At 33.3% G+C, this 12,500-nt stretch overlaps 2 protein-coding genes across 2 annotated transcripts in view; one reads left to right on the top strand and one right to left on the bottom strand.

Annotated features, from left to right (window-relative positions):
- The window catches only part of LOC144973890 (follicle-stimulating hormone receptor-like), a 102,980-nt gene that overhangs the window by 36,326 nt on the left and 54,154 nt on the right, over window positions 1–12,500 (bottom strand). The gene's annotated exons all lie outside the window — the stretch shown is intronic.
- Window positions 1,898–12,500, top strand: part of LOC144963909 (uncharacterized) — a 43,014-nt gene continuing 32,411 nt past the window's right edge. The window contains exons 1-2 of the mRNA XM_078897858.1: window positions 1,898–2,001; window positions 12,427–12,500. The exon at window positions 12,427–12,500 is cut by the window's right edge and continues 39 nt beyond it. Coding sequence (XP_078753984.1) covers window positions 1,927–2,001; window positions 12,427–12,500 — 149 coding nt within the window. The 5' untranslated portion in view covers window positions 1,898–1,926. The remainder of the gene's footprint in view (window positions 2,002–12,426) is intronic.

The raw sequence follows: 12,500 nt of genomic DNA, 5'->3' as shown, positions 1-12,500 counted from the left end.
AGTCCCAGGTTTGCGAGTTTTTGCCAAGATCCTGTAGATTTATAAATGACATTATCTTTTTTTTTTCTTTTTCAATTTGGCTTTTCTTTATCACTACGTCTTTGTGGTCTGGTAGTTTGACACTCGCCTTCGGAATAGTAAGTTCCTGGTTCGAGTCGAGCTCTGGGCAATAATGCAAAGTTAAGTCCTTTGCAAAGTCTCTTTACTTTCATTCTCTCACCGCACTCAAGTGTAAAAGGAGTATCTGATCGTAAGTTAAAGCGTTTTCTCTGTCGAGTTAAATCTTTTGATAAAAGCTTCTTTACTTTCATTCTCTCAACGCATTCGGGTGTAAAATGACTACCAGTAGTAACGCGTTGTCTCTATCCCCCCCAATGCTTTTTTTAAATTGCAATATCGCCGCGCAGACATCAAGTCTCGTCCTACATGTAAAGTAATGCTGTTGGCTTGAGATCCATTGTAACGCTGTTTAACCAAAATTTAGTGGATATTTGCGCTAAATAAAAGTTCGTACCTCTATTATTATTATTATTATTATTATTATTATTATTATTATTATTATTATTATTATTATTATTATTATTATTATTATTATTATTATTATTATTATTATTATTATTATTATTATTATTATTATTATATTTGTATTAGAAAAATTAAACCTTATAATATCCGTATAATTTATTGAACCGCAAGAGGGCCAGAAATGAAGCTTATTTTTCATCTTCTTTTAATTGACACCCGATACAAAGACAACGACAATACCCAATCCATCGGTATCTAAGTACACATATTAGCAGGTCTGATAACAGAACATAGTTATGGGCTTGATTTAACATTGTTCTAATCGACAATATTTTGGGTTGGTTTTATAGTATTTCCATTACAAAAATTAGTCCATAAAAAATTCGGGTTATCAGACCTGGAAATAAGTATACGTCGGTCGTGATCCAATCACCCCACTAAGAGTTCTGATCAAAGATTCAAGATTTATTATTTTTGTTTACAGAAAGTCTTATCTTTAATTTGATAGACAGCCAGACGAGAGAATGAAAGAGAGCTAATAAGAAGCCACAAAATGCCAATATACAATGGATTCCCCGGGAGATCCTCGTGGATTTCCTTAACAACAAAAAAAGTTATATTGTGGTAGTTCAGAGGTTTCTCTACTAATAAAATGCCTATCCTTATTTTTTTTCCCCTTGTAATCGAGGTTGGATTTTTAAAAAAAATGGAATTGAACAATTCGTGTAATATTGGTATTATAATGTGTTTTAATTATTTTCTAATCTTAAAATTTACGTGGCTTCTATTCTACGAAACAGTTTGTGTGTATTAATAAAGTTAATGATATAAATTACTAAAATAAATGAATATAAATTGAAGCAGATGAAAGTTTTAAAAAAAGGTGAGTCTCGTGCCGGAAACAAATGTTGAGGATTGTCGTGTAAGCAGTGAAAAATTCAAATTAATGCAGGTTGAATGGGTACCCTGTTCTTCTTTCCCCAGTAGCAGCAGCAGCAGCAGCAGCAGCAGCAGCAGCAGCAGCAGCAGCAGCAGCAGTAGTAGTAGTAGTAGTAATAGTCGAGAAAAAGATCAAATTGGGGAATTTGCTGCATATTTGACCCATCGACTGAAACAAGTATTATGTCGTAATTAATCATATGCAGAAAATTGCTTTTTCAGTAAAATTTATGAGACTTGGGTTCAGGGCATAGAAAAAAATCTCTCAAACCTGAGACATTGTGGACTTCCAGGTTTGAGAGTTTTATTTACGAGATCAGGGTCATTTAAGTCGATCGATCTTTGAAGAATAAGTTTTCTGACCAAATGATAAAAACCTACGTGTATTTCCAGATCACTGCAGTTAACTGATTAAGATGAAGAGCTGAAGCATTGATAGAGAAGGAAGTAGTGCCTGTGACCATGAATCACACCCCTCTCCCATCTGCACATTTCCATTGTAATGGCACTTCACGCTCGTTGCCATACTTTACTAAGGTAAAAATCCATACCTGGTTTTAGCCAATAAACGTGAATATTATCAATAAAAAGGAGTTGTACGATCAAAAAGTATTTCTGTATTTAACCTATTCAGAAAAATGAGTGGATCAGGTACTTATGTTGATAATAACAAGAAATGAAGTGAAAAGGAAAGTGCCAGAAAACAACAGAGAATAAATCTTCGCGGCGGCGAAGGGGTTCGCTCATACGCGATCTCTCCGGCCAGGCGGAGTTGTAAGGTCGTGGGTTCGAACCCCTATCGCCGCCTCGAAGTTTTTATTCTTTGTTGTCTTCTGGCACTTTCCTACTCATTTCATGTCTTTGTTATTTAACCAATTTATTAGGATCTTAACGAAGCACTGAGAAGGGAGTTAAGCTTGGTAAAACAATAAAGTGTGTTGAATGAATTTGCATATTTAAAATTTACCATAGGCGAGATCAAGTATAATTATACAATACTAACAATACTTGTCCAAAAAAAAAAAAAATCAATTTATCAGAATGTTAGGCAAAACTCAGCTTATTGAGACAAAACCGAAAGCCAGTCTTAAGCCGTAAAACATTAACCAGTTCCCAATCTGGACAAAATGGGTTATCAGACGTTCTAATGAGTGCGTCTGGAATTAAATCCTGTTCGGGCTGTTTTGTGGAAGCTTATACAAACGACGCCAGATGGGGATATTGACTTAGTGTCTTCCCGGCAGTCAAAACGCAACTGACGATTTCTATTCTTGTAATAGAGAACGCGGGGCTTTTTTTTGGTGTGATTTTTTTGACCACCACCACTATTCTCTTCTCATTTCTTCTCCTCTCTCCCACACTCCCACTAACCATCTGTCTATCTATATATATGTCTATCTATCTATCTATCTATCTATCTATCTATCTATCTATCTATCTATCTATCTATCTATCTATCTATCTATATCTATCTATTAATCTATCTATATGTCTATCTATATATCAATCTATCTACCTGTTCATCTATATATCTATCTATCTATCTATCTATCTACCTGTCTATCTATCTCTATCTACTATCTATTTACTTATCTATCTTTCTATCTTCTATCTATCTCTATCTTTCTGCCTTCTATCTATCTATATATCTAACTATCTATCTATCTATCTATCTACTTAGTGTCTTCCCGGCAGTCAAAACGCAACTGGCGATTTCTATTCTTGTAATAGAGAACGCGGGGCTTTTTTTTTTGGTGTGATTTCTTTGACCACCACCACTATTCTCTTCTCATTTCTTCTCCTCTCTCCCACACTCCCACTAACCATCTGTCTATCTATCTATATGTCTATCTATCTATCTATCTATTTATCTATCTGTATGTCTATCATATATCAATCTATCTACCTGTTCATCTATCTATCTATCTATCTATCTACCTGTCTATCTATCTCTATCTACTATCTATTTACTTATCTATCTTTCTATCCTCTATCTATCTCTATCTTTCTACCTTCTATCTATCTATCTATCTATCTATCTATCTATCTATCTATCTATCTATCTATCCATCTATCTATCTATCTATCTATCTATCTATCTATCAATCAATCAATCTATCTATCCATCTATCTATCCATCCATCCATTCATCCAACTATCTATCTACCTATCTATCTATATATCTATCTACTATCCACCCATCTATCCATCTACTATCTATCTATCTATCTATCTAGCTTTCTATCTATCTATCTATCTATCTAGTATCCATTTATACATCTATACATCTATCTATATATCTACTATCCATCTATATATCCACCCATCCATCCATCCATCCATCCATCCATCCATCCATCTATCTATCTATCTATCTATCTATCTATCTATCTATCTATCTATCTATCTATCTGTCTACTACCCATCTATCTATCCATCTATATATCTGCTATCCATCTACCTATTTGTCTATCTATCTATCTATCTATCTATCTATCTATCTATCTATCTATCTATCTATCTATCTATCTATCTATATCATAATATACATAATCTCAAAACGGTATTGTTTCGGGGTAAATTTCATGCTTAAAATCTTATTTTAAGCTTTTTTGATAATATTTTAGTTATAATTAACGCCTTTACCAAGTAGAGTAACAGTTGTCTCTTACATTTCAAAAATGATAAATATGTTATCTATGATCAAAATAATTTAAAGTCAATCTTCTTGATCTTGCTCATTCTTGGACAATACCAGATTCACGCGATAGACCATATGATATGTGTGTTTGCCAATATACATTCTGCATAAATATATCGCCTTCTCTTTTTAAAATGTCTTGTTTGTACTATAAAATAAGGTATACCAAATGTCCGATAAATGTTATTCCACATATTGCACAAATATTTATTACATTTATATTATCAAACCAAATTTAATTTTATTGGCTTAATTTTTGGTATATCACTCGTCCCATAGAGACCGGTATTTATTCAGGGTCAAATCGTCTCTATACACAGCAGTGATTGAGTACTATCTCTGCTGTAGATCTAACAGAAATACTTTGTAATAGCCTAACGTCTTGTCCACAGGGTAGCGAGCTCTTGGTGCTCCGGCTCTATGTGACTTTTGGTTACAAAGCTTAGGTCATCGGAGATCCAGCTACTAAAAGTGCGAAAAATCCGGCTTACTAATTTCGGCGATAGATCTTTTTACAAAGCAGGACCTACCAATTGGAACTCGCTTCCTTTGTCAGTAAGGCTCTCTGGCAGCGTAAAAAAATTTAAGAAAAATCTAAAGACTCATCTTTTTCAATTTTTATCCTAGGCATTTTCTTATTGATGTGTAAATCATACGTTTTATTTTTTGATTCCATTTTGTTGAATGTAAATTTCCTTTTGTAAAACTTGCATAGTCAGTGTGTGCGACTGTTGTGTGTGTCTGTTTGGCTCGGTACGAGTGTGTTTATGGTTTGATAAGTTCTATATTGTAAAGCGCTTTGAGGCTTCGGCGTTTAGCGCCATGAAAGAAAACTTTATTATTTATTATTATTAAAGAACTACGGCACTGAAGATTATTATATAAGACGATGGAAAGCGGTATTTATCTTTGTCGACATAACAAATGATAACAACAAATAACAAATGATAACAACAAATAACAACTGATAACAACAAATAACAACTGATAACACAAAATACTTTGATTCTAGCCTCAAAATCAATATTCATGTGGTCAACTTGGCCCCAACTTTACTTGCACAACTTCAAGCAACTTCCTGGAACTAGAATATCAGTTGTTATTTGTTGTTTTCTCGACAAAGATAAATACCCATGGAAAGTCACTTATTTTCTTTATTGCCTCAAGAAACTCGTTATTCAATGTGTATTATTTTAGATTTGTCTTTAACCTCTCCTCTTGTTGACTCAAAAAATGACCCAGCGCTTGTGCAAGTCCTTACGGAATTGTCTAGCTCATCAATCATTTATTCTATGGAGATGATGACGCTATTTCTGGATATATTCCGCTTTCTCTTAAATAATATTTACATTTGCATATATTTCAAAATGACAACCTAAGTTATAAAACATCTTTGTTGCTCCCACATCTAATTTTTTATCCTTTCTAAGTTTGACCAACTAGACAGTCCTCCTACTTCCTATTGTATAAAAATGACAGATATTTTGTATCAAATATATATCGAACATCTTTTAATATGAATCGATAATATTGTAGAGTCGACAAAACGAAACGCAAGTATTTTTCAGCTGATCATATGGATTCCTCAAATGTGGTGACATTTTGCACAATACCTAATGCTTCAACATGAATTCTCGAACGAATCCAAATACTGAAATGAGCGCCAACTTTAATGTTTGCGATTGGGACCTAACTTTTAAGAGGCCACCTCATTTGAACGTTGTAAAAGACAACACGCTGTTATTGAATTTTTCCATTTTTGAGGTCTAAAGCTCGTTATAATACATATTTCATTAATATCATGCAAGATGGAACCGATTTTACACTTTATTCAGTTGATGCTATGCATTTAAGTAACATACTCACAATACTCGTCAACCGGATATAACGTACCAACACACAAAACGATGTGTAACCTTAAACATTTATAGTTTGATTGATCAAATTTAATGAGAACTCATCATTAAAATGTCTGTCTTAAAACAATATCAAAGACCTGAGTGACGTCAATCTCGTTCCATCTATACAAAGAAGACTGTTTGTTACCCCCTACAACCGCCAAATTGGTATGGGAATCATATGGATCGTTGCAGATTATCATCTGCTTTGGTTCGAGACCGCAGGAAGACAATTTAGAAAATCATTTATTACGTGACCTATCGTCTCAAAACAGTATTATTTTGCGGGCAACCAAATGACAAAAAGTGACATAAACATTTGAAAAGAAAAACCGGATAGAAATGAGGCATATTCGTTTTTAATCATGATAGTAATAATAATAATAATAATAATAATAATAATAATAATAATAATAATAATAATAATAATAATGATGATATATGATGATGATAAATATGATAAATATAATAATAATAATAATAATAATAATAATAATAATAATAATAATAATAATAATAGTAATAATAATATTAATAGATGATGATGATGATGATGATGATGATGATGATGATGATGATGATGATGATGATGATGATGATGATAAAAATAAATGCCATTTTTGAGCGCTTTCCATAAGCCAAACATCTCAAAGCGCTTTACAGATAACGAATTACATAATGAACTCAGTTGGTAAAAATGTCTGATGATAAATGCAGAGAGAGAGAGAGAGAGAGAGAGAGAGAGAGAGAGAGAGAGAGAGAGAGAGAGAGAGAGAGAGAGAGAGATGTTATTCTATTTCATTTTTATTTGCATGGATTCGAAACTGAATTAACGCTTTTCTACGAGTATTATGCCGGTGATTCATTTCTCGAAGCTCTCGTGATTTATAAAATCTATGTCATCTCCATTTCTGTCTTTCTATATACGGTCCTTTAACCAGTTCTGTCGTACTCTTGAAAAACACATATTAAGAAATTTGGCCAGAAAACTCGTCCTTCAAATATTGATCTTTCTAAATCGATCGGATTTTCTGGCCGAATTTTTAAATACGAGTTTTTCAGAGTACAGCAGTTAACTGGTTAAGCTACCAATAATATTTTGATATTCATCATCTAAACCAAATCTCTTAGACACACGACCGTTTATAGAGAACCGTCACATATTATATATTTTAGAAAATGTCTTAATGATTCCATCCGTTATCTCCATTTTAAAAGATCTGTCTTAACTTGCTAACTGTCAATTAACGATGGCCTGACTTCCGCGTTGAATGGCAGGTTTCGAACGTTGACATTATCTTTTCAATATAATTGGAATATATGAAAGAGTCCTTGTAGAAAAACAAAACAAAACAAAACAAAAAAAAGCAAGCTTTCTTCTATTCTCATCCTGATTCAAAGCAAATAGATCACGTGCGTTGAACACATAAATAAATCACTAGTGACGCAGTTTGGTGCTTATCTATAAATAAAAAAAAAAACAAACCCCACAACAATAAAAGAAAAACTACCTTTAACAATTTCAGCTGTCATTTTGTTTGCAGATTCGTGAAAAACATTTATATACGGCAGTACACGAAGCTCGAAATGGGAGTATCGGTAATAATTTGAACGTCTTCCAATTTAACACTTTCCTTACCAACTACAGGAAACTAGTCACATTTGTAACTTTTCAATGAACATTAATTATTCAGATTTTTGTTTTGTACATGAAAAAAATGGAAGAAAGATCTTTGTTTATTATATTAAAAAATAATTATGTTTTGTAGAACAATATTATCTTTGGAATTGAGTTTGTGTGGTTGCTTTTATGTAAAGAGTAATTGGCTGTCTTTGCACTTACTGAACTGCAAATTGCCATTGCTTTTTAGAAACTGCCTTATTTATACATAAAACTTTCATTGTACTACATCCCTTTAAATAGGGTCGTTTGTATCAGTCGACAATAATTACTGGCCCCTTTTTGTATTGTCAAGTGCAAAATTTGCAGTCTTCTTATCACCCATAAAAAAAGAAGAACACGTCACGCTATTTAACAAGACGAAAACAATGTGCAATGTGCAGCAAAAGTAATTTAAGTTGAAAGGTCAATGTAGGAGAGGAGTCCATCATTGTTGCACGAAAAAGGCTCGTCTCATGACGACCCAAAATTGGCGCTCATAATTTCTAACGGGGAGATGAACAATGGAGCAAAGCGTGGGCTGATGAGAGAAAGGGAGTAGTTCCATTTAGTTGTGTCCCAAAGGGACTGAGAACACTGCGGACTCAGCACGGAATGCAAACTTATTTGTCAAGGGACGGCCATTTTTCATGCCCATCCAAGGATGTAATGGGTGCCACCGGTCAGTAGTTGAAATAATAGGATAATGCCTGGTATAACTCGATATGAAGAAACTAAAGATATGTATTAAGAGTACTCCGATGATTATAAGTTGCTCGATATTGTACTGACATAACCCTTTTTATACCTTGGTCAGAAAAAATATCCTTCGTATATCAATAGATTAAGATAACACCAAATTCTCAAATTCAAGATTTCTGAAAAAAATTCGGTTTTAGGCTTTTTAGAAAGTTTCGGGTTTTGGTTTTTAAAACAAGTCCTGGGATTTAAGATTTATACACAGAATGGGATCATCTAAATATGTAAATACGAGGGGAAAGTTTTCTGGCCAACAATAGAGAGGCTGTTGTATCAGTGTTTAACATATTGTGCTCCCATGTCAAAGTGTCAATTTTTATATAATAGTACATTATATTGATTGTGAAATTGATTCTGTTAGCTCTTGGTGATGGTTAAGTGTGATATATATTAATAGAAATAAACTGTTAAACAGTAACGTCAAGTTAAATGATATGATCTGACACTAACAAATATCTTAATTTGAAATAATGACATTTGCGGCATTGCTATAGGCCAACCCTTTCATTTCATAAATACATTGTTTAAGAATTCTTAATTTAGATTAAAACATGAGGGATTTAGGGCTGGATTTGAAATTTTATATCAATTTCAAATAGCGTAAGATCAAAATATGGCATAATACATCCTTATTTAGTGTTGTAAGAAGTAATACGATTTATTGTAACTGGTGAATAATATTAACAAATCGAATTCTATTTTTGCTTTTGTCACTTCAATTTGTCAACCTACCGTTAATCAACGTTATCCCCAGGGTATCAATAAATAAATTTAACAGTCGCAAACAGTCCACGTCATTTTTTACTACAATAACTGACGAATTGGGCCCCAATGTGGGGCATCATGGCCGAACATCTACGGTATAGCATTACCTACGGATAACCCGAGTTTAAAACCCCGGTATCTGCATATCCATCGTTTCATTGAGTAACAAATGTAACAAGTCAAAGACCACCTCTGAGTTTTGAGACTACTTTAATGGTTCATATTTAATTTGAGACGTGTGGCCGGGGTGGGGGTGGGGGTGATTACCTTAGTCGATTGATATTTGAAGTAGTGGTTTTCTGGTTATTAAAAAAAAAGGTGTTTTATTAGAGAATGGCAGTGCTCCCCTTATTCTAAACACGTAAAGCAGACAAGGCGAATGTTTTGTTTTAGTGTGTCACTTCAATTATTTGGAAGACGTAACCTATTGGGATTATTTGTACGGCTTCCCACCATCTTGATTCATTATCTTCACAACTATTTGTTGTTGTTGTTATTGCTGCTGTTTTTTTTTCTTTCTTTTTCCTCCTCCTCCTCCTCCTCCTCCTCTTCCTTTTCTTCTTCTTCTTCTTCTTCTTCGTCTACTACTACTACTACTACTACTACTACTACTACTACTACTACTACTACTACTACTTTAAAGACTACTACTTCTTTTTGTTCTGCTTCTCCCCCCATCCCCCTCTTCCTCCACCTTATTTATCTTTACTTTCAAATTTAAAGTTTTCCACATTCTATTTTCTTTGTAATTTCTATCTTACTGCAGCAACCACGGAAAATAATCATGCAAGTGAAAATTAATCTCGGTTAAAGCGGATTCGAACATTAAACCATTTCATTTCCAGCATGGCTGACACCTTCAGGTGGGATTTCTAATGTTTACATGGTGTGTTCAGATTTCGGTTCTTCTACCTTTTTTTTTTTGGTTCATTTAAAGTGAGCTAACCAAAAAAAAATCATAATGTCTTTGGCCATGCTCTACGAGGCAAACAAATTGCAAAACCCCTTGAAAACGGTTCCGCTGTTTGGCTCTCCTAAATAAAATTGCGCCTGTAGGGCACCAGAGGAACTGGGGTCTTGCAAGACAAACATTGATTCCATACTTTTGTTCATTTATTTTTTGTTTCACCGCGTAATTTTTATGCTTTGCCTTTTCTCCTCGACATCCAATAAGTTCGTGAAGCTAAAAACAAAATACCGTAGTTATGAATGTTTACTGCGGTGCTAGACGCTGTGAACTGTAAAAGTAATCTAAAGAATGATTATAAACAACTTTTTATAAAAAGCTCATAATACATTTCATGGAACGTTTCGGGTTTAAAACCCTTCTTCGGCTTAAGGTGAAAAAGTTAATACATTTTAACTGTTTATTTTAAAAATTATTAACTGAAGAAAATTTAATTCAATTCAATTCAAAGGTTTATTTTAGGCAATTGCAAATATAAAACAATTTCCAATTAACAAATCAAAACAGGTAAAATCAGCAATTAACCAAGAAAACAAAATATAAAATAGGTAAATAAATATATAAATGAAATAAATAAATACATAAGTAAATAAATAAATAACACTAACTTGACTATGTGGGCACAATAATATGTAAGACAAACAATTCCTTTTTCAAGCAAAAAAAGTAACCATCTATCACAAGTTAAGTAAGTAAATAGGTACCAGGCGACGTATACATATATGAAGGTCTGCCATTCGAACTCAATTATGGGCCAAGTTTAACACTGTTGTAATGGACAATATTTTGCGTCATTTTTTGAGATTTCCATTACAACAATAAGCCCATAACAAATTGGGATTTTCAGACCTGAAAATAAATGCATGTCGATACCAGGCTAAAACAAAGTTCATCCACATTATATGAACCAACATAATATATAGCAATAAACCATCAATCAATCATAAATTAAGGTATATAAATAGGCACCAGATAAAACAAATAGGAAGAGTTTTGAGCAGAAAACGTTCCTTTTGAGTATTTTGATAGTTATTAATATTCATTTTTATTCATTGATGTTTATGAGCGTTTAGAGCTTTGTTTTATTATTATTATGTGTGTTAATAAGCTGGGATCTTGTTTCTTTACTTTAGAGAAAATATAAAGTATTATAGTGATTTATGTGTACTAGAATGTGTGCTCAGGCCTTACGCTTTGTAAGATATGACGAAAAATGCAAATCATGACGGCAACATTTGACATACCAATTCAAAAATCAAGATATTATAAAGATGAGGAGAAAGATTAAATGATGATAATAATGAAAAAGAAAGATAATGAGGTATGGCGAAAATGACAATGATAAATAGTGAAGTTGTAAAAGTAATAACAGAATGAGAAGGGCGACGAAGAGAAGGAGGACTAGAAGGAGTTGGGAGAGGAGGGGGCTCGAAAAAATGAAATTGAAGAAGAAGAAGAAGAAGAAGAAGAAGAAGAAGAAGAAGAAGAAGAAGAAGAAGAAGAAGACGAAGAAGAAGAAGAAGAAGAAGAAGAAGAAGAAGAAGAAAGTGAAAAAAATCATTATCGCCATCATCAGAATCATTAGAATCTTCATCATATCATCATATCATCATCATCATCATCATCATCATCATCATCATCATCATCATCATCATCATCATCATCATCATCATCATCATCATCATCATCATCATCACCATAATGAATAACATCTTCATCAACAGCGAGTGCTAAGATAGAAAGAATAGCTCTATTCCTGCGACCATCAATGATACTTTACAGACTATCAAGACTATACCATGATTTTGTTTCTTTTGGTAATGGTGGACTGATCTTAAAGAAAAACGAGAACATGTTAACGAAAAAGTAAGAAGTCATAAAATATACTCATTCACCAGTTATTACGGGAGGATTTTCAAAACCATAAGTTCATCTAGATACTAAATAATATAATAATCTGATGGCAAAATCCAACGACCGGCATTGTCCATATAGAATTATTTGTTAGCTAAATTAACGAGGGGAAATTATTTCCAAATTTGGTGACAGCAAATCAAAATTATAAAAATAAGGAATTCCAAATCAAAATGGCACTCCCTTTCTGTTTATCTATAAAAATATATTGTGGTGCCCCCCCCCCCCCCCACCCCTCCCGCCTTGTCTACTATCGTGGTGTAAATATTGTTAATATAGTTTATTATTGCTTACCTAGTATGGGACGTTGCCACTTTCCTCTGAAGAATCCTATTTCCTGGACAAAGTGCAACCCGAGACCACAACACACAA

Source organism: Berghia stephanieae, chromosome 1 (genome assembly GCF_034508935.2).
Source record: "Berghia stephanieae isolate SIO BIC M18660-M18661 chromosome 1, UCSD_Bste_1.3, whole genome shotgun sequence".
NCBI lineage: Eukaryota > Metazoa > Mollusca > Gastropoda > Nudibranchia > Aeolidiidae > Berghia > Berghia stephanieae.
This window is presented reverse-complemented; position numbering and strand designations above follow the sequence as displayed.